This window comes from Mustela erminea, chromosome 3 (assembly GCF_009829155.1).
Source record: "Mustela erminea isolate mMusErm1 chromosome 3, mMusErm1.Pri, whole genome shotgun sequence".
In the NCBI taxonomy this organism is placed as follows: domain Eukaryota; kingdom Metazoa; phylum Chordata; class Mammalia; order Carnivora; family Mustelidae; genus Mustela; species Mustela erminea.
The window spans coordinates 30,260,789-30,287,171 of NC_045616.1; the positions used below are offsets into that span (position 1 = coordinate 30,260,789).

A 26,383-nucleotide genomic window follows, 5' to 3' on the forward strand; every position below is an offset into this window, starting at 1 on the left:
TTTTTTAAATAAGTGCAATCTACCCCCACAAAGTGGGTCCAGAACTCACGATTTCAAGACCCAGTCATATGCTCTATGGATTGAGCTAGCTAGGCACCCCTATTGTTTTCTTTTCTTTCTTTCTTTGTTTTTTAATTAGATTACAGGGGCACCTGGGTGGTTCAGTTGGTTAAGTGTGTGCCTTCAGCTCACCTCCTGATCCCAGTATCCTAGGATCCAGCCACCCCATTGGGCTCCCTGCTCAGTGGGGAGCCCGCTTCTCTCTCTCTCCCTCTGCCCCTCCCCCTGCTTATCCACGCACTCTGCTCTCTCTCACTCTCTCAGATAAATAAAATCTTTTAAAAACTCAGATTATAAAATAGTAAAAGGTACAAATAGTAATATTTCCTTCATGTAAAAAAAATCTATAAATATTTCTTGATCACCTATCATATACAGTAAGTCATCGAGCTGAACACTGGGGAGAAACAATAGTCAATAAAAACAGGCATTCCATGGGTTGCCTGGGTGACTCAGTCATCAAGTGTCTGCCTTCAGCTCAGGTCATAATCCCAGATCCTGGGATGGAGCCCTGCCTTGGGCTCCCTGCTCTGCAAGGAGCCTGCTTCTCCCTCTCCCACTCCCCTTGCTTGGGTTGCCTCTCTTGCTCTCCCTTTCTGTCAAATAAATAAATAAAACCTTTTTAAAAAATAAATAAAGGGGCACCTGGGTGGCGCAGTGGGTTAAAGCCTCTGCCTTTGGCTCAGGTCATGATCCCAGGGTCCTGGGATCGAGCCCCACATGGGGCTCTCTGCTCAGTGGGGAGCCTGCTTTCCTCTCTCTTTCTCTGCGTGCCTCTCTGCCTACTTGTGATCTCTGTCTGTCAAATAAATAAATAAAATCTTAAATAAATAAATAAAACAGGCATTCCAGAGGAGAACGAAGACATAAATAAATAAATAAATAGATAAATAAATAACAACAAAACAAATACACACAGGAGGCGCCTGGGTCGCTCAGTGGGTTAAAGCCTCTGCCTTCAGCTCAGGTCATGATCCCAGAGTCCTGGGATCGAGCCCCACATCCGGCTCTCTGCTCAGCAGGGAGTCAGCTTCCCTTTCTCTCTGCCTGCTTCTCTGCCTACTTGTGATCTGTCAAAATAAATAAATAAATAAATAAATAAAACCCACACAACAAATACAAATAGGACTATTGATGTCATGAAGAAAAGCGCTCAAGAGTGGCAGTAGAGGATCTTGTTTTAGTTAGGGTGGTCGAAGAAGGACACTCGGAGAAGGTGGCCCTGGATGGGAAAACCTAATCATGGAGGAGAACAACCTGCGCAAAGAACCAGGTGTCAGGGTTCCTCCAGGCAGAGGCAACGGCAACTGCAAAGGCCTTGAACCCCTGAAGAACAAAGGATGCCTGAGGGACAGCGAGAGCAGCACCAGCACGGCTTCGGAGCTGGACACAACACAGACGGCTGCGTGTGCCCGGCGGAGAACTTAGAACCCACCTGCGCGGAGCGAAGTCTCTGGAAGGTCTGAGGAGGGTAACGACCTGAGGTGTTGCCTGAGGTGCTGCCTGAAAGGCTCTGCAAGGAGCTACAAGAAGAGTGGGTCGTGCAGGAACAAGAGTGGGAGCGAGAAGACCTGCGCAGGGCATCTTGGTGAGGAAGGCGAGGCCAAGGGAGGAATCCCCGACGGCCGCTGTCCGGGCACAACCTGAGGTTGGCACGAAAAGAAAGCTGGGGAGAAAACACGCAGGAGTACTGGGGAAACGGGAGGTTCATCATTTCCCCCAGAGCGGTGCAAGTGGTGCACAATTTGTCATGATGATGCGTATTCGTCAATGCAGACCCAGGCGTGAGGAGAAAGCCCCGCGCGGGCCGTAGCGGCGGGAGCGACTCCCCTCGCGGGGGCGCCCGAGCAGCCGCAGCCCGCCGGCCCTTCCCGCCGCCGCGCCGGAAGTGTTCTCCTGACCCGCCGCGCCACGCCGCGGGAAGATGGCGCAGGACGCCGGCGACATGGAAGATGGGCAGCTTTCCGACTCGGATTCCGACATGACGGTCGCACCCAGCGACAGGCCGCTGCAGGTGCCGGTGAGTGTAAAGGGCAGGCGGGTCGTTCGGAGCCGGGAGCGCGCAGGCCGGGCTGCGAGGAGGGGCCGGCGGCGGGGCGGGTGAGGGGCTTGCGGGTGGAGCCGTGACTGCGGGAAGGGACGGGCGACTGTATGGATGAGCGGCGGCCGGGCGACCCGGGCCGGGCGTCCCCCGCGGGCCCCGGCGGCCGGGGGGAGGCGCTGGACAGGGGGACGCCACGGCGGGCCGTCGGAACCCTGACCCGGCATCTCGTTGCCAAGCTGGGCGGCGGGGCTTGCGGCCTCCTGCTGGCTGGCGTGCGGCCGGCTCTTCTCCGCCTGCAGGGTGCCGCTCTGGGTTTTCTAAATTTGGGAAGTATCCCCCCCACGGTAGCCTGGTTAGGGTGTCCCGGCCCGGCAGAGGACGCCGAAAATGTAGAACCAGGGGACAGCGGGCAGAAACATCCTCTGGCGCTCCTTTTCGCCCTGATCAGAGAGGGAAACTGAAAACCGGGAATGAAGTCCATCATTTGCTCAAGGGCCTGGTTTTCCATAGTCCCATCAGATCTAGTTTCGCCACGCAATAATGCGGCACCGGGTTTTGCATTAATCTCTCCGCTTTCTTAAAGGGGAGTTTGTCTTGATTGCCTGCTAGGTCGCAGACGCTTGGACCAGGCTTTGTGCCAGGCTGCTGCCTGCATTCGAAAACTGGCGCCTCCACTGCGTGACCAGTGGCAGGGTTTTTAGCCTAGTGCCCCAATTTGTATAATGAGAATCCTAAAAGTACGCCACTGATAGGGTGTCTCTAAGGATTCAGTGAGTCACAGTGAACAGTAAGGACTGATAAATCTTAAATGCTGTGGTTATTTAAAGATGGGAAGATTGCCTCTTTATTGACTTAAATCACCCCCTCCTGCCGCCATTTCTAGCACATAATAGCGCAAATAATAAGATCCCCCCTTTTTTTAAATAAATGTTTCTTGATCACCTATCATATGTCATAAGCCATCGTGCTGAACACTGGGGAGCTCAGCAAATCCTTCGTTTAGTACAAAACACAAGTGTGGGTTGTTGTTGTTTTTTTTTTTTTAATAAGATTTTATTTATTTTAGGGAGAGAGATGGGGAAGGGGCAGAGAGAATCCCAAGCTAAGTGCTGAGGTTCCGAGGTGGAGCCCAAGGTGAGGCTTGATTTCATGACTCTGAGATCATAAGCTGGGCCAAATCAGGGAGTCCAATACTTAACTGACTGAGCCACCCAGAAGCCCCAAGGTGCTCCCTTTTGCATATAGATGTCTTAAGAAGTTGATATGAAGGTTTCAGTTTAGGTTTTCAATCTTTTCCAGGTGGTTTTACATAGATTGACCCATGACTTCGTAAACTTAATGCCATGGACTATGCAGTTTTAATAGTGTGGCAGGAATTCTTACCCAAAGGAGTTGATTATCTGATCTCAAAAGAGTGTGGTCACTAAACTGTATAAAGGAAGTTGGTTGTGTCCAAATGCAAGAAATACATGTTTGGAAAGAGAACATACTCTGTTAACAACTGGTTAACCTTTAACCAGTTATCTTACCAGCAAAAAAGGGTTTATTCTGGAACAGCAGAGAATCACAACTGAACAGGCATGCTAGGGCAAAACCATAGACAAGTAGGAAACAGAGGAATGCTCTTTTATAGAGGAAGGGGAGAAGTTGAGAAGGGCTGTAAAAAAGTCCACTGGAATAAACTGGGAGTTAAAAGTAGTGGTTTTTTGGGTTGCGTGGGTAACTCCATCTGTTAAGCATTTGCCTTCAGCTCAGGTCATGATCCCAGGGTTCTGGGATCAAGCCCTGCATTGGGCTCCCTGCTCCACAGGGAGTCTGCTGCTGTCTCCGCCCTTCCCCCTGCTTGTCTCCCTCTCTCTCTCTCTTTCTCTTTCTAATAAATAAATAAATAAAATCTTTTTAAAAAAATAAAGTATATGGCTTTTCATTGGCTGAGTTGGGACAGTCTTATAGCCTGGACTGTTGCCAGGCAAGAAGAAAATCTTCTCCTGCTGTGTTAGTAAGATATAGGCTTCTTCCTGTGGGAGATGAAACATCAGGTCTTTTCCTCTGATAGGATATGAAAACTCCCCCTTCAAGCTTCCTGACTCCAGTTTAGTGAGGTTTCCTTTTAATTTTCACAACTGTTACGAAGTTATTGTGCATTTTTAAACATTCTGACAATAACCGTAAATACTGAAAATCTTCTGATGTGGGAATTAAATAGCTTTTTAGAAAGAGACTTTAGAACTAATTTCTGTATTAGCTTTAGAAATACGAATTTGTAATGGTTTTAAAATTGGCAAATTCCATGTGGAACTTTAGAAAAGAAGGGACTGGGTTGGTTTCAGAGATTCATTGAGGATTTTTCTGCTTCAGTGGTTTGGCTGAATCCCGAAATAATTTTCTTTTTAAATAGCACATGGTGAGTCTATTTAATATGTTTGGTGGAATTGATTGTATTTCCTTTTACTTGCAGAAAACACTAGGTGGGGACAGCGCAGTGAGGCCCTTCCAGGGTACTGCAACACCATGTGCACCAGTATCACATTATCGGACTGTTAAAAGTGTGGATTCAAGTGAAGAGAGTTTTTCTGATTCAGATGATGATAGCTCCCTTTGGAAACGCAAGCGACAGAAATGTTTTAACCCACTTCCGAAGCCAGAGCCTTTTCAGTTTGGCCAGAGCTGCGAGAAACCACCTGTTCCTGGAGGAAAGAAGGTTAACAACATATGGGGTGCTGTGCTTCAAGAACAGAATCAAGATGCAGTGGCCACTGAACTTGGTATCTTGGGAATGGAGGGTACTATTGACAAAAGCAGACAATCCGAGACTTACAATTATTTACTTGCTAAGAAACTTAAGAGGGAATCTCAAGAACATACAAAAGAATTAGACAAAGAGCTAGATGAATATATGCATGGAGGCAAAAAAATGGGATCAAAGGAAGAGGAAAATGGGCAAGGTCATCTCAAACGGAAACGACCTGTCAAAGACAGACTGGGGGACAGACTAGAAATGGACTATAAAGGCCGATATGAGATCACAGAGGACGATTCGCAAGAGAAAGTGGCTGATGAAATTTCTTTCAGGTGAGCATTAAAATTTGGCCTGCAAATGAGCACTTGACCAACTGTCTTCCGTTTATAGGAAATAATTCCAAATGCATTAAGGGTGATGTTTCTTTGTGTTTCCTAAGTTTGGACAGGCCTGATAAAAATAATGAAATTTTGTTAACTTTTATGGACTTTTTTTTTTTTTTTTGCTTTTTTGAAATCTTAATGATTTTTGTCATTTAGTGCTTTGGAGCTCTTTAGATCAAAGAATATGTTTTTAAATCATGGGTGTTTGGTTTTTGCTTTGCTTTTGCTCATTTGTAGTGTTTCCAAATATTCATGACCTTTTATAACTTCATTGAGGCATATTGTACACTTGATAAAATCCACCCATCTTGGGTGTTGATTCTTTAGTAAATTTATCGGTTTTATGAATATCACCAAAAATCACTTTTAAAAAACATCATCCTATAAAGATCCATCATGACTATATGCCCATTTAAAGGTTTTGGTTTTGGGTTTTTTGTTTTGTTTTGTTTTTAAAACATTTATTTATTATTTATTTATTTATTTGACAGAGTGCTTGTGCACACAAGTGGGAGCAGGGGGAGGGAGAAGCAGGCTCCCTGCTGAGCAAGGAGCCCCCATGTGGGGCTCGATCCCAGGACCCTGGGATCATGACCTGAGCCAAAGGCAGACGCTTAACCAACTGAGCCACCTAGGCTCCCCTAAAGTTATTCTTTGTTCCTATCCCAAATAACTGCTCATCTACTTTCTGTTGGCATAAATTAGCATTTTCTGGACATTTCATAATAATGGAATCATACAGTGTGTGGTCTGTATTTGTAATGTTTTTGAGACTTGTCCATTTTGTAGTAGGCATCAATACTTAATTTTTAAATTTCTATACATATGCAAACCATGTTGCTATTTTATTTTTTGACTATCATGCTGTATGAGCATAATATGAAAAAAAAAAAAAAAGCTCTATGCGCTTTTACATGCAGATATTAGGACATGTATTTTAATTTTTCCTGAGTAAATACCTAGAAGTAGAATTTCTTGGCATATGGTAAATTTATTTTCAACAAGTTCAGATTTTGTTTAACTTTTTCTTAGCTCTAAGTATTAAGGAACAAATTTAAAAACAGATATGGTTCGGGGTGCCTGGGTGGCTCAGTGGGTTAAAGCCTCTGCCTTCGGCTCAGGTCATGATCTCAGGGTCCTGGGATCGAGTCCCACATTAGGCTCTCTGCTCAGCAGGGAGCCTGCTTCCTCCTCTCTCTCTCTCTGCCTGCCTCTCTGCCTACTTGTAAAAATAAATAAAATATTAAAAAAAAAAACAAGATATGGTTCAAGAATAATAATGCTAATACTAGACTTTTAACCTACAGAGTGAGCTTGGAATTTGACTGTTGGAAAAGAATTTAGAGATTTTGTAAACCAAAGCCTTCATTTTACTGATAAGGAAACTGAGACCCAGTAGTTTAATATGGCTTGTCCAAAGTCACAGTTTTAAGTGTCAGATTTGGAACTAAACCTTGGTTGCTTTGTTCCTAGTCCAGTGCTCTTTCTCCAGTAATTCACTGCGTCTTGTTGAAAAGGAGCAAGAAAACTAGGTCTAGTTAAAGAACTGGTAGAACTTCTGTGTTAATCCTCACTCATCTCTATGGAGTGTGGACTATGATGTGAGGAGTATTAGGTTTCCTGTGTTTTTACCTCTCAGTGGTAAGATGAAAATAAGTACCTAGTTCATAAGGTTGTTGAGGTGATTAACTGAGATAATGCATACAAAGGTTTTAGGATTGTGCTCATCCCGTGGTAAGTCATCAGTTAGTATTAGCTATGGCCTTTGTTCTGAAGCAGAGAGACTGAGAGAAAGATCCTATCCACTTTAAAGTTCCCACACATCTCTGGATTTATGAGAACTAACTTGTAGGCATGATAATTGAGAGCATATTGTATGTTTGTTACTGGTTTTGACAAGAATGGATTTACCTTCTTTTGCTTTTAGGCTTGCATTCCCCTTGCTGGATGTGCACATTTATTATGAAATTCACCGTAGTCCATTAAGGCAAAATGAAAAGGCCAGTTCTGAAACTTGAGATGGAATCTTGAGTTAACTGTCTCTTTGACCCAAGGTAGTAGTGTTGGCATGTCAGTGATTCTAAGGTTAAATATTGAAGATTGTAAAAAACAGATGTTACCAGAATAGGATTTTGATTCTACTTGGGAATTAAACTGGAGACAAAGATATATTTCTTCAACTTTATACAAGAAATAAAGAGATTAATATTATTTTACTCTGTTCCTTAACAGGTTGCAGGAACCAAAGAAAGATCTGATAATGCGAGTAGTGAGAATTATTGGGAATAAAAAGGCAATTGAACTTCTGATGGAAACTGCTGAAGTTGAACAAAATGGTGGCCTTTTTATAATGGTAAGACTTACTGCTCTATTGTTTCCATTTTGTATTGTGTTTCATGTGATTTTTTTTTTTAAGATTTTATTTATTTGACAGAGATCACAAGTAGGCAGAAAGGCAGGCAGAGAGAGAGGAGGAAGCAGGGTTCCTGCTGAGCAGAGCGCCCAATGTGGGGCAATATCCCAGGACCCTGGGGTCATGACCTGAGCTGAAGGCAGAGGCTCCAACCCACTGAGCCACCCAGGTGCCCCTCATGTGATTTTTTTTTTTAATAAAATAAACTTGTTTCTTTTTTTTTTTTTTTAAGATTTTATTTATTTATTTGACAGACAGATCACAAGTAGGCAGAGAGACAAGCAGAGCAAGAGGAGGAAGCAGGCTCCCTGCTGAGCAGAGAGCCCGATTTAACCTTTAACCCACTAAGCCACCCAGGCACCCCAATAAACTTGTTTCTGATTGTTGGATCTCTTATTGTTGGATACCTTATTATCTCTTATTATTACAGTGTGGCTCAAATTTTAAGAAACTGAATTTAAAAATTATGTGTAGTTAGTTTTTGCAATTACTACTTCCCTTACAAAAACCATACATAAGTTGTATTCTGTTAATGTGCAGTCAACAACACATCTCTTATAGAATTCATTAAGAATAGGGGCTGAAATTTTAAGAAAATAGTCTGGAGGGAACTTGGAAACTCAAATTTTTAAGAATACAGATTTTAGAACTTGGGATACCTTGTTTTGAATTCTGGATCTGCAACTTCCTACGTGTGGGATGTGGCTATATTATTTGACTTCTCAGAGCTGCTTTCTCCCGGGTGCAAATTGGGGACAGGATGAGACAAGATGATATACATAAAATACCACAGTGTACCCAGCCCCTAGTTGGCAGTGATGAACAGGCATGTTGCTTTGGGTTCGTTTCATTCATGCATTCTTAAAGATTGGTCTTGGGGCCAAAAAAAAGAAACCCCGAAAACACATATATATGTATAAAACACGGGTAGATGTACAGTGTATCAGTGGGTATTAAAGTTCCATAGATGGTGGGACTTTAGGGTAGGAAAAACTCTGCAAAGGCTCCTTAGGGTAGGGGAAGCAACAGTGAACAAAAACTTGAGAAACACTTTTTTATTTTTATTTTTTTTGAGAAACACTTTAGTAATTGTTTTTCTTTAAACTTTACTGTTTTGTGTTTTGTTATTTTAACTGAAGTATAGTTGACATACAAAAATAATTTTAACTGTACAACATAGTGATTTGACAATTACAAACCTTACAGAATGCTCACCATGTGAGCATAGTTATCAGCTGTCTCTATATGAAGTTATTACAATATATTTTTTTAAGATTTTATTTATTTAATTGAGAGAGTGAACATGAGCGATGGGGAGGGGCAGAGGGAGAAGCAGACTCCCTCGTGGTCAGGAAGCCCGACTCTGGGCCTACTTCCAGGACCCCAGGATCATGACCTGAGCTGAACTAAGGCAGATGCTTAACCAGGTGAGCCACCCAGGTGCTCCAAAGTTATTATTACAGTATGACTGATTATACTCCCCATGCTGTACTTTCCATCCTGTGACTTTATTGTGTCACTGGAAGTTTGTACCCGGTAAGGTATGCCCTTCACCTGTTTTGTCCATTCCCCCACCCTCTACCCCTCTGGCCACCACTAGTTTTTTCTCTGTATTTTTGAGTCTTTTTATGGTTTTTTGGTAAACAGGTTTGTTTTGGTTTTTAGATTCCACATATAAATGAAGTAATCTGGCTTGTTCTTTCTGACTTACTTTGCATTATATCCTCTATGTCCATCCATGATGAGAATGACAAAACTTCGTACTTTTTTATAGCCAAGTGATATTTCATCGTATATATAGATAAGAGTTATATCATCTTTACTCACCATTGGACACTGAGGTTGCTTTCATGTTTTGGCTGTTTTATTATTTTTAAGTTTTATTATTTTTTTAAGATTTTATTTATTTATTTGACATAGAAACAGGAAAAGACAGAATACAGGCAGGGGGCAGTGGGAGAGGGAGAAGCAATCTTCCTGCTAAGCAAGGAGCCCATTGCTAGACTCGATCCCAGGACCCTGGGATTATGACCTGAGCCAGAGGCAGACACTTAATGACTGAGTCACCTAGGCGCCCCATTTTGGCTGTCTTAAATAATTCTGTAGTAAACATAGGGGTCCATATGTCTTTTCAAATTTGTGTTTTTGTTTTCTTTGGGTGGATACCCAGCAGTGGAATTGCTGAATCATATGGTATTTCTGTTTTGAATTTTTTGAAGAACCTCTGCACTGTTTCCCATACTGGCTGTACCAGTTTACATTCCCACCAACAGTGCTCAAAAATTCCCTTTTCTCCACATTCTCACAAAAGGAAGTTTGTTACTCCCTTTTGTCTTGTTACTAGCCACTCTGACAGATGTGAAGTAAGAAACACTTTACTGCTTGAGAATGGCAGAAAGAGCACTACTCTGCTTAGGGCCAGATCACAGGCAGTGGTACTTTTCCCCATATGGTTCTGGAGATCTCATTTAATTCAGCTTTCACTGCATGGTGAGGATGAAGCTTGAATGTCTCCTTCTTATTTGTTCTTCATGAATCTGAATGGTAATATCACATGAGAATGAATCACTATTATGCTGTGAAGGTGGAGAGAAAAGAAACCCGTTAGAATTGATAGCGTTGGCTATGGGAATAGGATGTGAATATAGATTTCAGAAGTCAAAATAGAACTTGACAACAAAATAAATTACAATAATCATGAATGTACTGGCACCCTTGTTTGTCACTGCTGAGGTACTTGGATTTTTGTTTAGTTGACCCCAAAGTTATAGATTCATTAATATCTTAATACTGTAGTAATAAAAGCTTTTATTGAATGAGCTAGTGAAAATCTACTGGTTATTGGAAAGATGCAAGTCCAAATTCACTTTCTTTTTTTTTTTTTTTTTTTTTAAAGATTTTATTTATTTATTTGACAGAGAGAGATATCACAAGTAGGCGGAGAGGCAGGCAGAGAGAGAGAGAGAAGGAAGCAGGCTTTCCACGGAGCAGAGAGCCCGATGCGGGGCTCGATCCCAGCACCCTGGGATCATGACCTGAGCTGAAGGCAGAGGCTTTAGCCCACTGAGCCACCCAGGTGCCCCTCACTTTCTTTTAATAGACAGGTTTTTTTTATTTTTTCTTTCTTTCTTTCTTTCTTTTTTTTTTTTTTAAGATTTTATTTATTTATTTGACAGAGAGAAATCACAATTAGACGGAGAGGCAGGCAGAGAGAGAGAGAGAGGGAAGCAGGCTCCCCGCTGAGCAGAGAGCCCGATACGGGACTCGATTCCAGGACCCTGAGATCATGACCTGAGCTGAAGGCAGCGGCTTAACCCACTGAGCCACCCAGGCGCCCCTTTTTTATTCTTTCTTAAACGTTTTATTTGGGGGCGACTGGGTGGTTCATTCAGTTAAGTGGCTGCCTTCGGCTCAGGTCATGATCCCAGGATCCTGGGATGGAGCCCCACATCGGGCTCCCCGCTCAGCAGAGAGCCTCCTTCTTTCTTCTGCATGCTGCTCTGCCTACTTGTGCTCTCTATCTTTCTCAAATAAATAAAATCTTCCCAAAAAAAGGTGAGGTGAGGGGCAGAGGGAAAGGGAGAAGCAGACTCACCACCGAGTAGGGGGCTCGATGTAGGGCTCAATCCCAGGACCCTGAGATCATCACCTGACCTGAAGGCAGACGCTTAAATGACTGAGCTGTACATTTTTCTTGTACGATTATTTATTGCTGTGTACTAGGCACTGTTGTAAACAGAGCAATCTTACCCTGTAGGTGGGAGTGGGATTGAGACAACGTATAAAGAATAAATACATCTTCAGGTATGTTAGCAAGTGATAAGTGCTATGATAAAAGAAATAGATCTCATGGAGGTGTGGAGAAGAGAGGAGGACATTGCAGTTAAACTGTGGTGATCAGGGAAGATCCTTTTCTTTCTTTAGGTACCTTTCTGTTTAAAAGATGCTTTGAGCCATTCATAGGAACAGTCTACACAGTATCATTTTTCTCTTTCTCTTCATAGAATGGTAGTCGAAGAAGAACACCAGGTGGAGTTTTCCTGAATCTCCTGAAAAACACTCCTAGTATCAGCGAGGAACAAATTAAGGTAAAAATTATAGTGTCCTTCTTTGACTTTTAAGATCTATCATATTTTTACTTCTGCTTGGGTTCTAGCTGCATATTCTCCTAATCCCTATCACCTGGTCTGCCTTAAATTGACCAATTCTGTCATTGTCTCATTTCAGGTAAAACACGTGCTTTTCTAAACTCTGCCTCCTCTTGTTCTTCCCTTTCCAAGCCAAGGTCACAATTTCCTTTGTGTCGTTTTCCTGGTCTTTGAGCACGTAATTTCTGGTCTTTTTAGAACGTATTATCTACCTTCTACAACTTTTTATTAATTAAAAATTTCAAACATGCAGAATAGATGAAAGAATAATAGGATGAATTTCCTACACTAACATTTAGGGGTTGTTAATCTCAAGAATTTGAGATTCTTATCTTACAGTTGTTTTTCTGTACTATTTGGTAGTAAGTTAAGAACATCATGACACTCAGCCCTAATTTTTTCAGTAAGCATCTGTCAGTAATAAGGACAGTTTTCTACCAAGCTTCACCTAAGGGAAAGAATAGTTTCATAGTACCATCTAACATCTTAATCATATTCCGGTTTCCTGAATTGTCCCAAGAACGTATTGTTTGCCTTTTTTCCCTCCAAACCAGGATCCTGTCTAGATTTCCACTGTATCTCTTTTCCTTATTTTAACTCCACATTTTCTTTTGTGATTTAGACCTTTAGAAGAGTCTGAGGTGGCTTTTCATAGGACATAACCACATTCTGGTCATTGTCTCCTCATGGATTTGTTTCATTCATTCCTCTGTCTCCAGTAGTTCTTATAAACTAGAATCTAGGCTCCTCCTCCGCCCCACAAAATCTGGCTCTTCTCTTTTTGATTTAAAAAAAAAAATTATTTTTAATTTTATTTATTTGACAGAGAGAGACGCAGTGAGAGGGGGAACACAAGCAGGGGAAGCAGGAGAGGGAGAAGCAGGCTTCCCACCAAGGGGGGAGCCTGATGTTGGGCTCAATCCCAGCGCCTTGGGATCAAGACCTGAGCCAAAGGCAGACGCTTAACAACTGAACCACCCAGGCACCCCTAGAATCTAGGGGAGCATTTTGCATTACTGAATGTCCTATATGGGAGTTCTTTTACAATGTGAGATTTTCACAGCTCAGAATTTATCTTTTATTTTATTTTTTTTTAAGATTTTATTTATTTATTTGACAGACAGAGATCACAAGTAGGCAGAGAGAGAGAGGGAAGCAGGCTCCCCACTGAGCAGAGAGCCCGATGCGGGACTCGATCCCAGGACCCTGAGATCATGACCTGAGCTGAAGGCAGTGGCTTAACCCACTGAGCCACCCAGGCGCCCCTATCTTTTATTTTATTTTATTTTAAAGATTTTATTTATTTATTCGACAGAGAGAGAAAGAGACAGTGAGAGCAGGAACATGGGCAGTGGGAGTGGGAGAGGGAAAGCAGGCTCCCCACCGAGCAGGGAGCCCCATGTCGGGGCTTAATCCCAGAACACTGGAATCATGACCTGAACTGAAGGCAGACATTTAACAACTGAGCCACCCAGGTGCCCCTCAGAATTTCTTTTAATTTGTTTTTTTTTTTTAAGATTTTTTTATTCATTTATTTGACAGACAGAGATCACAGGTAGGCAGAGAAGCAGGCAGAGAGGAGGAAACAGGCTCCCTGCTGAGCAGAGAACCAGGTGCCAGGACACTGGGATCATGACCTAAGCACAAGACAGAGGCTTCTGAGCCACGCAGGTGCCTCATCTTTTAATTTGTTAATTAAGGAACATGATTACATTTAGCAGGTAGGATCAAGATGGAGAGCTTGCTTCTTGCATGGGAAAGAGATGGTACTCAGGCAATGCAGATACTGTAGTTGAGCAGCTTTGTAGTCTCTTTATCATAACAGTGGGTAATACAGGTTGGAGGAATGCCCTTGAGCCATTTATAATGCTAATGAAGACATAAATAAAAGCCACTTCTTGAGCTGCCTTTCCTTGTGAGTTTATTTTATGTAAGCTCAGTGTTAGATTTTTTTTCCTCAAGTTTCTGGTTGTCTACTTCTAGTTATTTTTTAAAAATCTATTGTTGAAATTCCTACAGGAAATGTTTCTGTTATTGCACATTTGAAATCTTTTGTCCATCACTGCCTTTTTTCCTAATTGGAGCAATGACCTTGATAAATTTGTAACAATGTAATTTTCCTCAGGAGCACACCTATTGAGTAGTAGAACAGAGTTCATTGCTTATGTTCTCCCTTCTCCCCCAGTGTAATCTCTGACAAAAGGTGTATACTGAGAAGAAACATGCTTCTAAGTACCATTAAACATAGTTTGACAGGAAAATGTCAAGAGAAATAGCACAATGTGATAAAAAGAATTTTTTAATATTCAAAATCTGGGTTTTAATCTAGTTTTGCCAGTTAGTAATTATGTGACTATGAGCAGATCACTTAATCTCCCTCAGCCTTAATTTTCTCTTTTATAAAGTGGGGACTGTCCTGCCTATTGAATGGAGATCTTAAAGGATTAAATAAAGTGATATCTGGAAAAACTTCTTGTAGGTAACTAATCTTTGGATAAACAATTTCAACAATTAGAAGAGAATAAAATAACATTTATTCACCATGTCCCCAGCACTGGGCCAAATATTTATAGGACTTAATCTGTACCAGGTTCTGTCAAAGAGGCTGTTACCATGGAATGCACATGAAAAGTGATAAAAGTGATCTCCCTGGGATTGCACAGAATACTGACTTGAAACTGGTTGTTTTCACTGAATTATATCTTTGCAATGGGGAAGGAGATTTTAATGTTAGTAGCTTACGTTAAGCCACAGAAACATTGCATTATAACAAGCAGAAACATTTGAAATATCTAATAGTAGAGGAGTGTTGCCCAAGAGGGACATTTTTAAAATGACCGTGATGTAGCCTTTATTTTTGAAGCATTTTTAAGAAAAGGAGAAAAATGAATACCGTATTTTTTTAAAAGGCAGAATACAGGGCGCCTGGGTGGCTCAGTGGGTTAAGCCGCTGCCTTCAGCTCAGGTCTTGATCTCAGGGTCCTGGGATCGAGCCCCACATCGGGCTCTCTGCTTGGCGGGGAGCCTGCTTCCTCCTCTCTCTCTGCCTGCCTCTCTGCCTACTTGTGATCTCTCTCTGTCAAATAAATAAATAAAATCTTTAAAAAAAATAATAAAAGGCAGAATACAAATTTGTAACAGAGGCATGAGACAATTAAGTTGATAGGTAAAACACCAAAAAATTACCAGTGATTTGGTCTGCTCCAGGGGATTATAAGTGTTTTCGCTTTTAAAATACTTCTGTGTTTTTCCAAAATTTTTGCATGTGCATGGGTTGAGTCCTTTTGTTATTAGAGGAAAAAACCTAAAGTGAATAGAATTTCATCATAGGTGATTTCAGACCATCTAAATGGTAATGTTATAATTACTGTTGTGATCACTGTAATGCTAATCATTAGAAACCAGAACTGAATGGAGTGAGTGGGCTTGTTTGCAATTTTTTTATTTGATTTCCATTGGTATGTGACGCCATTTTGTTTTGGTTTTCAGTTGTTTTAAGTTTTGTTTTGGAAAATAACAAAGTTCGTGAGAGAAAAAAAGATGAAGAGCAGTTAAAACTTAATTTACTATACTTTTAAAAAGCTCAGCTGTACTGGTCTCCTTCTGCAAGTAGTATGGCATTTAGGTTTTAACTTGTAAAATTAATTCTATGCAGGTCGATAGGGAAGGGAGGACAAAGGAACTCCTCTCTGATTATCTGCTGTCTGCATTTGTTGTAACAACATTAACAACAGGTTACAACAGCATTTCTGTGGGCCATTGCCCCATTTTTCTGTCAGATTCATAACCTATGGAATGTCGTTTTTAATGTATTTGGGGGCAAAAGAGAAACTTTATAATTTTACTTAGTGTTCCTAAGCATCGTACTACTTAGAATTGTTTTTTCTGAGTCGCTTGGATGTGCTTTCCCATGAAATGGAAATACTTTTCCTCACAGCTTCTTTTTATCTCTCCCCTTGACAGGTAAGTAGAGTCTTAAAAAAATTGTGAATTACTACACTTCCATGTAAACAGTGGGTTTTAAGAATGTTAATTTGGAGAACTAATATATGAGCCTACACTTTATACCATCACATGTTGGCTATGTAGTCTTGTGCCTTCCTTTTCTCATCTGATTTTAGTGTGTGTGCTGCCAAAATGGGCACTGTCACTTTCCCATCTGAAGACAGGGCTAATACGCACTGCATAAGGTTCTGTTGAGAATGAAGAATCCTTAGCACAGTATCTGGTGTATAAATGTGCTCATTCAGTAAATGGTACCTATCTGAAGTCACTTTTTCTTTAGTCCTTCCACTTCTTACACCTGTACCCTCCTTCTCCACCCCGAGTCTTGTCATTTCTTGGCAGATGCTTTTATTCCTTCTTTCCATCAAAGCATTCAACTTCTGAAACTTTCCCTTATTCCCTTAATTTCAGGGCTTCTTCCACCTTCCTCTGCTAGTTCTCTGTGCTGCTTGAAACGATCACAAATATTAGGAGAGGGCTTCCTTTATTTCACCATCCTCCATAGTGCTTTTTATAAACAAGAAAGGATTTGTGATTTATGGACTTGAAGAATATAATAGGGAGTGACTTAGTTATAGCTTTTAATAGTCTCTTCCCAGAAGGTTGTAGGGTGTCCTACCTATCCTAACTTCTCTTCTAAATCTTTGAACCTTCTCTGTTTTAGCATAGTCATTTTTGGCCTTCTCTTTAGATCCCTGGCCTACTTTTCTTTTTGTAGCCTCTGAAACTACACTTTGCTGTCTGTGTCCAGGTTTCCAGATGTCCTTTTATGTTTTCCCACGTAGTAGTTGAATGAAACGTTATTTTGCACTTTGGCAGCTCTCATCCACTCGCAATTTTGCCTCTTGGAGGATGTTGGGCAACACCTGGAGATGTGTTTGATTGTCTCAGTTGGGGGATGGAGGAGGTGTGTGCTGTTGGGGAGAGGCCTGGCATGCTGCTCACCCTCCTGCCCTGCACAGAGCAGAGCGCCCAGCAGGGAGCAAGCTGAGGTTTCAGATCCCCTGGTGGAGAAGCCCTGTACTAACAGTCTCCTATTTTTCTGTTACAAAGTCCCTTTTCTAACATCCTGGAATACATCCCAATGCTGATTACATCAGTTTTATGCTTCATGGTATAAGTTTTTGACAGATTTACATTCTTCATGCTAATTACAGTAACATTTTTTTAAGGGATAGATTTTTTCCCATTGTGTAGGTTACATGATCATACTTAGTCATACCCATCAGGCCTGGCTTGGTTTCTTAGCATGTGCTGTCACGTGTGGTTATGATGCCATTTCAAAGTTAGTAAACCCTTATTCCAAAGACTTCTGTTTGGTTGGGACAAATCATATTTTATTTAAATCCTGAACAACGTGGTTTTTCTACCGTATCTTCTCATTTAGGAAACCTGTCGCTATAGAGATGGTACGTAATGGTTGACTAAGCGTGCACCCCAGAGCTGGCATGGGGTTGAGCATGAATTAAAGCTTCATCCTCTGGTTGCAGTGGGGGCTTCCCTGCTTTCTTGGACTCTGTGTCCTATCAGTCTAATAATATTTGCTTGTTTTCTGTGAGAAATGAAGATAATGAACGTAGAGGAAGGGCCTGCCTTCTAATAAACGTTCAGTACATAGCAGTTTTTACTTGAAGTTGTTCTTTTATTGTAGGACATTTTCTACATTGAAAATCAAAAGGAGTATGAAAATAAAAAGGCTGCCAGAAAGAGGAGAACACAAGTGTTGGGAAAAAAGATGAAACAAGCTATTAAAAATCTAAATTTTCAAGAAGATGACGATACATCACGAGAAACTTTCGCAAGTGATACGAACGAGGCTCTGGCCTCTCTCGACGAGCCACAGGAAGGCCACGGAGAGACAAAGTTGGATGCAGAGGAAGCCATCGAGGTTGATCATTCGCACGATTTGGACATCTTTTAGTACATTTGGAGGAATAAGCCTTTTTAGAATAACCTTGTAATAAGCCATTTCTACTGAAGTTGCTTTGTTTTACTTTGCACTGATACATAGAAAAATCCGGAGAGAAAGAACTGTTCTCTTGTTTAAAATAAAGTTAAATCTGGGGGGGAGATGAATGTTATTGATAGAAACATTTCTCATGTCTAACAAAATACTTACAGGTATATATAGAGGAGGATTTAATTTCTCAATCTGTTGCATGTGTCAGTTATTACTAGTTGATAATTAATTTTGTCCTGGTCATGGTAACATGCCATTCAAAAATTTGTTTTCTTTTTCTAAGTTAGGCAGTGAATTATGATTCGTTTTAAAACATTCCATTAAAAGATCCTAAAAAGGCACATACATTGTTAAGCTGTTACAAATGCATTCAAATTTAGTTTTTCTGTGTTATAAGAACTTATAGGCAGTTTAAGGATAGAGACTAAAAATAGGTTTATACTGATGGCTCTTAACCACTTATTTGTCCAGAAGTAAATTAACATCAGAAGCTTTTCAAAAGAAATACTGGTTCTTAACTTTGTTTTTCACTTTTCTAATTATGCGATCATACACTAAATACTGAATGTGATCATACCTGTGTAATTACTATGGACATTTAAAAAATTCAGTGGTTGCTTGCCTAAGACTGTTTTACCTTATGTTAAGGAAGTTGGGTATTAAAAATGCTGCCTGAAGTGTGGAATTACTCATTTTTATTGAAGGAAGTAAAGGTAGTTAAGGTGTTCTAAGGGTTGACTATGGTTTATAAAGTAAATTAAGCAAAAATCTGTAGGAAGCAGTTATAAACTTATTTACAAAGAGTACTTAAAGTCTTTCGGTAGTTTCTGGAATACATAGTCATTGAAGTTGGATCTAAGGATATAAGTGGGAAAAGAAGAGGAAAATGGTTATTGGTTGCTTTTTATTCGTAAAGAATGCAAAAAATAAAATTAGATTTTGGGCAGTCCTTAATGTGCTTCAAGTGACTTTTTTTTTTTTTTTAATTATTTATTGGTGTTATCTTTATACCCATCCTGGGGCTCAAATTCAAGATCCCAAGATCACGAGTCTCATGCTCCTCTGACCGAGCCAGCCAGGTGCCCCTCAAGTGACTATTTTTTTAATCTCAGATATTCTTGCATGAAATTGCTATAACCAAGGGAAGAAAGTATTTTAAATAGAGAACTGAATATTGTTCCGAGGTTATTCACGAGAGGTAATTTTAAAGGTACAATACATTGAGAAAGATAACATTCAGGTAACTGCTGCTTTGGTGTTTTTTTTTTTTTTTTTAATGATTTTATTGATTTGATCGAGAGAATAAGAGCATAAACAGGGGCATGCAGGTGAGGGGGAGACAGAGAGAGGAGAAGCAGACTCCCCACTAAGTGGGGAACTTGAAGTGGGACTGCATTTCAGGACCCTGAGATCATGACCTAAGCAGATGCTTAACTGACTGAGCCACCCAGGCGCCGCTAACTGGCACCTTAAATGCCATACGTTTGTGTAACTATTAAATTTTCTAGTGAAAGTTAAGGTTTTTGAAGGTCATTAACATATGAGGTTACTTCATCTTCACTAAATAGTCCATCCCGGTTCCTTTTCTTTTTAAGATTTTATCTATTTATTGGAGAGAGTGAGCACAAGTGTGAGAGCAGGAGTGGAAGGGCAGAGGGAGAGGCAGAAGCAGACTGCCTGCTCAGCAGGAAGCCCAACGTGGGGCTGGATCCCAGGACCCTGGAATCATGACCTGGGCCGAAGGAAGACGCTTAACAGACTGAGCCACCCACTGCCCCCTAGTTCATTTTCACCAGTAGTTGTTGCCTTACCACTTTGGAAACCATGGATTTCTGGATTACATTAGGATTACTTCCCAATGTTAAATAGAAACCAACACTTGAGGTGTTTAATTTTGCTTCTTAGTAATCCATTACGTTTTATTATCGATATATCTTGGATGCTTATCCTGCACTTCTACTAACAGGTACTCAAGTTTTGAAAATATCTAAATAACAAACATCCATCAAAATAATTCTGCAGAGCGGCACCTCTTGCAGGCATATGCTGCAGGGATCGATGCCAAATGTTCCACGGGATTTTCGATGTCTCCCAGATGGCTTTAATTCTGAATGAAAGAACTGCCTTAAACCTCACAGAAGAGATCCAATTCAGGGAGGTGGCAATGCCAAGGTAGGGAGCAGAGACACCTCCTGGAGCCCCGTGAGCTTCACCGAGAGCAGTCTGGAAAAACAAGCACCGAGACCTGGATACTGCTATTGTCTGATGGCTTTAGCTGCCCCATTATCCTGTCTTCAACATCTAGGCCGCACCAGGGCTAGGAGTAGATGTATGAAAAAGAATCTCACTGGGAGGTTTCCTCTTTAAAATAGCATCTTGAGGGTGCCTGGGTGGCTCAGTGGGTTAAAGCCTCTGCCTTCGGCTCAGGTCATGATCCCAGGGTTCTAGGATCAAGCCCCGAGTTGGGCTCTCTGCTCAATGGGGAGCCTGCTTCCCTTCCTCTCTTCCTGCCTCTCTGCCTGCTTATGATCTCTGTTTGTTAAATAAATAAATCAAATCTTTAAAAAAAAAAAAAAAATCTTGGCCACTCCCTCCACTGAGGATCTACCCATCCACTCCTTAGTCAACTCAAAGCACTTGTGGGTGACCTGGCTGCCTTCGTCCTCACTCACCATCAGCTCCCCATAGAGCTGTGTTCCCATGGCCAAATCCCCTGAAGGATTTTCTCCACATCTCTGAACATTTTTCTATATTTTTTGCCTAAAAATGCTTCACATGACTGCTGATGGACCTCTACATCCTGCTGGGGAAGGTGGTATGTCCTCTCAAGACTTTGCAGAGTTTGGGAGTTCACAGTCTTCTGCTCCAAGACATGCTCCAGAAGCAAGATAACCTGGTCTGAAAGGAGTGAGAGTCCTAATGTGGCACAGGCCAGAGCCCGGAGTCCTCCCTAGCACTTCAGTTTTTAAGGTTCTTTACATTTTTATCTATTAAAATTTTTCTGTAAACCTTTCTGCTCATCTAAATCTAGAAATCTCGGGGCGCCTGAGTGGCTCAGTGGGTTAAGCCGCTGCCTTCGGCTCAGGTCATGATCTCAGGGTCCTGGGATCGAGTCCCACATCGGGCTCTCTGCTCAGCAGGGAGCCTGCTTCCCTCTCTCTCTCTGCCTGCCTCTCCATCTACTTGTGATTTCTCTCTGTCAAATAAATAAATAAAATCTTAAAAAAAAATAAAAATAAAAAATAAATAAATCTAGAAATCTCTATCCAGGGACACCTGGCAGACTCACTTGGTAGAGCACGGCAACTCTTGCTCCCCGGATTCATGAGTTCATCCTCATGTTGGGAGAGAGATTACTTAAAAAAAAATAAATAAAGGAAACAAATGTCTCTTCAAACTATTGTTAGGTATATATTCAGTTAATACTCTCACCAAATGGCATTTGGCAGTAGTATTTGCTGCTTAGCCTAACTTCTTTGTACTTGGTGCCTATGGCATTGACTCTAATAACCCTCCACCTCTCATGGCGATGAAAGTGTCATTCTCACTTGTAAAGACACACTCCCTGTATTAAAATGAGTTTTTATAATCTCAAATACTCTGCATTATTACTCAAATCCTAGGGTGTAGAAGGGGTTGGATTGGTTTTAGGTTCAAATATATTTGATTTCCACTCTTAAAGGTGTGTGTAAGCAATAGGTGGTGAAACATAAATGAGACATATCCACCATGTGCAGTATATAAATAGGACAATTAGCCAAGGACAAGTACAGAGTGTTTATATGAAGGGCTACTTTGTGAATAATTGCATAGTCCAAAATGTTATGTAGCATGTTTGTGTCAAATTTGTAACATGTCCACAAGCATTCTCATCTTTTTTTTTTTTAAAGATTTTTGTTGTTGTTGTTATAGAGAGAGAGAGAGATACAGAGCCCAAGCACAGGCAGACAGAGTGGCAGGCTAGAGGCAGAGGGAGAAGCAGGCTCCCTGCCGAGCAAGGAGCCCAATGTGGGACTCGATCCCAGGACGCTGGGATCATGACCTGAGCCGAAGGCAGCGGCTTAACCAACTGAGCCACCCAGGCGTCCCACAAGCATTCTCATCTTAATTGTTCATGATAAGAATGATGTTTTAGGGGCGCCTGGGGGATTCAGTGGGTTAAAGCCTCTGCCTTCAGCTCAGGTCATGATCCTAGGGTCCTGGGATCAAGCCCTGCATCGGGCTCTCTGCTCCGCAGGGAGCCTGCTTCCTCCTCGCTCTCTGCCTGCCTCTCTGCCTACTTGTGTTCTCTGCCTGTCAAATAAATAAAAATCTTTTAAAAAAAAAATGATGTTTTAGTCCTGGGGTACTGAAAAAAAAAATACACAAAAAATAGCTTTAAGCTTCACATTTAAAAAAATATATATGCTTTTAACTTTTATTTATTTTATCTCTACAGCCCACATGACCCCAAGATCTCATGACCCCAAGATCAAGAATCATGCGCTCTTTCAACTGAGCCAGCCAGGCACCCGTTAAGCTCTACATTTTTTTTTTCTTTTTCAAAGATTTTATTTATTTATTTGACAGAGAGAAATCACAAGTAGATGGAGAGGCAGAGAGAGAGAGAGAGGGAAGCAGGCTCCCTGCCGAGCAGAGAGCCCGATGTGGGACTCGATCCCAGGACCCTGAGATCATGACCTGAGCTGAAGGCAGCGGCTTAACCCACTGAGCCACCCAGGCGCCCCTAAGCTCTACATTTTTTTAAAAAAAGATTTTATTATTTATTTGACAGAGAATGAGCATGTACACAAGCAGGGGGAGCAGCAGGCAGAGGGAGAGGAAGAAGCAGTCTCCCTGCCAAGCAGAGAGCCCAATGTGGGGCTCCATCCCAGAACCCCAGGATCGTGACCTCAGCCAAAGGCAGATGCTTGACTGACTGAGCCCACCAGACACCCCTAAGCCCTAGGTTCTTAATCACCTGCTAATATAACTGCTCTGGGTTGCTATGAAGTTAGCAAGACAGTGTTCTGTCTGTGGCAACAATGTCATCATAATTAGAGGAGTGAGTCAGTGAAGTTCTAGAAGAGAGTCTGTCCCTACTGGCAGTGATGGCTTCAGGGAAAGACACTTGTCCTATCTTACCTAAGCTTGCCAACAGTTGCTATGAAGAGAGTTCATACAAGCCTTCTAATAAGTGAGGACTTAAGGGTTCTGGGTTTGGGGGTTTTGTGTTCTGTTTTGTTTTGTTTGCCCTCTGGGAGCGACACGGATGAGGACAAACATTTTGTGCTTGATGTTCTAGAGGGAAACAATGAGTGGGCAGGGAAAGCAAGTCTGCCCAGAGTATAAAGCAGGTACTAAATTCGGAAGCTATTTGTGGCTGGTCAGAGACTTCTTTAGGCCATGGGTGGGCCTGGCCAAATCAGGGTGTGCTGCATTCTTCCTTAGTATCAGCTTAAATGAACACTGCAAGCAAGTTGTAAAGGTCAGCATGCAGTTCAAGGTGCAGACATCCAGGCCCGATTCTTTTTTTTTTTTTTTTAAAGATTTTATTTATTTATTTGACAGACAGAGATCACAGGTAGGCAGAGAGGCAGGCAGAGAGAGAGGAGGAAGCAGGCTCCCTGCGGAGCAGAGAGCCCGATGTGGGGCTCGATCCCAGGACCCTGGGATCATGACCTGAGCTGAAGGCAGAGGCTTTAACCCACTGAGCCACCCAGGTGCCCCCAGGCCCGATTCTTGATCTTGGTGATACTTGGAGTTTTGATGGGTTCATTATTAGATGACCCTCAAACAATGCCATAGCTCTCTGTTCTGCAGCTGGGGGAGGGAGAAAACCCAACATCATAGACACAGCACATGAATAATGCTAAAACAATTATATTAAACTCACCAGATATCCTTTCTTCCTGCCTTCCTAATCTTCAGGTGTAATGAGGTTCATTTGCCACGGTTTTCATTAAAGCAAGGGATGATCCCAAGACATTACGTTATGCCTTGGAAAGAAAACATGAAATTCAGGAATGTGAATCTGAAGGTATTTTCCTATACATGTTCATAATGAAAAACTCATAGTGAAATAGTCTAGTTTAACATATCTATGAATAAAATGTAACAATACAAAAGCTATGTTTAAATTTATATTTATTTTTTCCAGCTTTATTGGGTATAATAAATGTATGTATTTAAAGTGGACAATGTGATAACTTTGATAAGCGTACACACTGTAGAAGTTACCAGGATCAAGATAATTAACACATTCATCCCGCACAGTGTTAATTCATTTTTTCTTCCCGTGAGCTTAAGATTTACTCTCTGCAACTTTTGAGTATACAATAGTGTATTATTAATTATAGTTACTAGGTTGAATATGACAGCTTCAGAATTTGGTCTTATAAGTGAAAGTGTGTGCCCTTTGACCTATGTCTCCCCATTTCACCCTCTCTCTAGGCCCTGGTAACCACCATTCAATTGTCTGACAAAAACTATAAACTAGTTGATGCATTTTCACATAAACTTGCAAGGAAGAGTTAAATAGCAACATCTATTCAAATATTTGAGCCCAAAGATGAACTTAAAAAAGATATACCCAAAGATTTCAGAACTCTTTGTCTACCTTTCTCACATAATGGCAACTTGCAATTAAGAATTAACTTAGGGGCACCTGGGTGGCTCAGTGGGTTAAGCATCTGCTTTCGGCTCAGGTCATGATCCCAGGGTCCTTGGATCGAGCCCTGCATGGGGCTGCCTGCTCAGTGTAGTCACTTGGGAATCTCTCTCCCTCTGCCCTCCTCCCATAGGATCTCTCTCTCATACAATAAATAAAATCTTTAAAAAAAAAAAAAAAAAGTAGAATAGGAGCACCTGGGTGGCTCAGGGGGTTAAGCATCTGCTTTCGGCTCAGGGCATGATCCCAGGGTCCTTGGATGGAGCCCTGCATGGGGCTGCCTGCTTCTCCCTCTCCTTCTGCCTCTTCCCTCTCCTGCTTGTGCTCTCTCTCTCTCTCAAATAAACAATAAACAAAAATCTAAACAAGAATAAAATAAAAACTAAAAAGGGATGTTATAATGCTCTATCCACTAGATTTTTCCTTTTTTAAAAGATTTTATTTACCTATTTATTTGAGAGAGAGAAAAGAGCACATGTGCTCAGGGGATGCAGCGGAGGGAGAAGGACAAGCAGACTGCACAGTGTGAGCTAAGTGGAGAACTCATCACAGGGCTGAACCACAAGACCCTGCGCCCATGACCTGAGCTGAAAACCAAGAGTCGGGTGCTGAACTGACTGAGCCACCTGGGCACCCCAGACCTACCTTCTCAACAGGGGTAGTTAGGAAAAACTATTGGGGAATCTCCATCTTCCCCTAATCCAGTGCTGTTTGGCATGATTTAAAGTGGGATTTTTTTTTTTTTTCTACCCTTAGCACGCAGAAGTATGTGGGATCCACGCTGGTCCTCTAGAAGACACTCTGTTTTCGAATCACAGCGAAAGGCTCTGCCATGGGGAAGATCGGGCAGTTGTCTTGAAGAAAGGCCCACCAGAAATAAAAATTGCAGATATGCCTCTGCATTCCCCGCTCTCCAGATACCAAAGCACTGTGATCTCCCACGGCTTCAGGAGGAGACTGGTCTAAGAATGGAAAAATAAAGTATCAGAGTATTTCAACCCCAATCTCTTTTCTCCCCACAAATCTAAGCCTGTTGCACAATTGTATTTCACCTACAGATTCACTTTTTTTGAAGGCTAAAATAAAAGTCAATTGTACTCTTCATCCATTATAAAAGTTTCTGGGGGCACCTGGGTGGCTCAGTGGGTTAAAGCCTCTGCCTTCAGCTCAGGTCATGATCCCAGGGTCCTAGGATTGAGCCCCGCATCAGGCTCTCTGTTGAGCAGGGAGCCTGCTTCCTCCTCTCTCTCTGCCTGCCTCTCTGCCTGCTTGTGATCTCTGTCTGTCAAATACATAAATAAAATCTTTAAAAAAAAAAAAGTTTCTGAAAGCAAACAGGCTCTGAGAACATTGGAGATGAAGGAGGGGGGGTAGCAAGGCAAACTCTCACTGAAATTAATTCACTCCATTTAACTGATGGATCCAGTCCAACCATCTACCCTCACTGTGCTGCTCCTCCTCTTCTCCTCACTCCTTTGTTGTTCATCGCCTCCAAAACTCAGGGTCAGAGGAGCCACACCGAGAAAGAGGGGCAGGATGTGGAATTATTTCTGCTGGTTTTCTGCCTTTTCCAACACCATCTTTCTGCCCTGCCTCACCAACACCTCCCCCTACCAAGGCTGTGGGTCCTGGCAACTCTTCCACATGGTAACTTGAAGTATTTGGCAGTTACCTCCAAGATCCACAACACCATTTCAGCTGAAGTGTATTTTTTGTATTGGTTCAATGTATCCAAGGATCAATTTCCTGTAGCAAAGAAGGGATGAGCATCATTTAACCTAAAAATGACCATATGCAAAACGGTACACCACTGTGGAAGAGGGTGTAGTACTTTCTGAAGTCATTAAACATAGAATTACCTTATGATCCAGCAATTCCTCTTCTAGGTATATGCCCAAAAGAATTGAAGGCCGGAGGGGTCAGTGGGAGAGGGTGCGCCAGGCTGGCTCCAGCTCCAGAAGGTGTTCAGGTTTTGATCTCG

At 41.9% G+C, this 26,383-nt stretch overlaps 2 protein-coding genes across 2 annotated transcripts; both read left to right on the plus strand.

Annotated features, from left to right (window-relative positions):
- Positions 1 to 1,944: 1,944 nt before the first annotated feature.
- Positions 1,945 to 18,707, plus strand: PHAX (phosphorylated adaptor for RNA export). Its single transcript, XM_032335513.1, has 5 exons — positions 1,945 to 2,080; positions 4,563 to 5,176; positions 7,460 to 7,580; positions 11,645 to 11,728; positions 17,445 to 18,707. The coding sequence occupies exons 1-5, from the start codon at positions 1,985 to 1,987 to the stop codon at positions 17,712 to 17,714; spliced, it is 1,185 nt and encodes a 394-aa protein (XP_032191404.1). The 5' UTR covers positions 1,945 to 1,984; the 3' UTR covers positions 17,715 to 18,707.
- Positions 18,708 to 22,667: 3,960 nt separating this feature from the next.
- TEX43 (testis expressed 43) lies at positions 22,668 to 25,519 on the plus strand. Its single transcript, XM_032334937.1, has 3 exons — positions 22,668 to 22,929; positions 23,664 to 23,772; positions 25,159 to 25,519. Exons 1-3 carry the CDS (start codon positions 22,844 to 22,846, stop codon positions 25,366 to 25,368), a joined length of 405 nt encoding a protein of 134 aa, XP_032190828.1. The 5' UTR covers positions 22,668 to 22,843; the 3' UTR covers positions 25,369 to 25,519.
- The last annotated feature ends 864 nt before the right edge of the window (positions 25,520 to 26,383 follow it).

Bases quoted from the DNA above. Each gene is read 5' to 3' on its own strand.
- PHAX (XM_032335513.1), top strand. From the start codon at position 1,985: ATGGCGCAGGACGCCGGCGACATGGAAGATGGGCAGCTTTCCGACTCG. The intron at 5,177-7,459 runs GTGAGCATTAAA...GTTCCTTAACAG, and splicing joins GCTGATGAAATTTCTTTCAG to GTTGCAGGAACCAAAGAAAG. The intron at 11,729-17,444 runs GTAAAAATTATA...CTTTTATTGTAG, and splicing joins TCAGCGAGGAACAAATTAAG to GACATTTTCTACATTGAAAA.
- TEX43 (XM_032334937.1), top strand. From the start codon at position 22,844: ATGGCTTCAGGGAAAGACACTTGTCCTATCTTACCTAAGCTTGCCAAC. The intron at 22,930-23,663 runs GTGAGGACTTAA...CCTAATCTTCAG, and splicing joins TCATACAAGCCTTCTAATAA to GTGTAATGAGGTTCATTTGC. The intron at 23,773-25,158 runs GTATTTTCCTAT...TTCTACCCTTAG, and splicing joins TCAGGAATGTGAATCTGAAG to CACGCAGAAGTATGTGGGAT.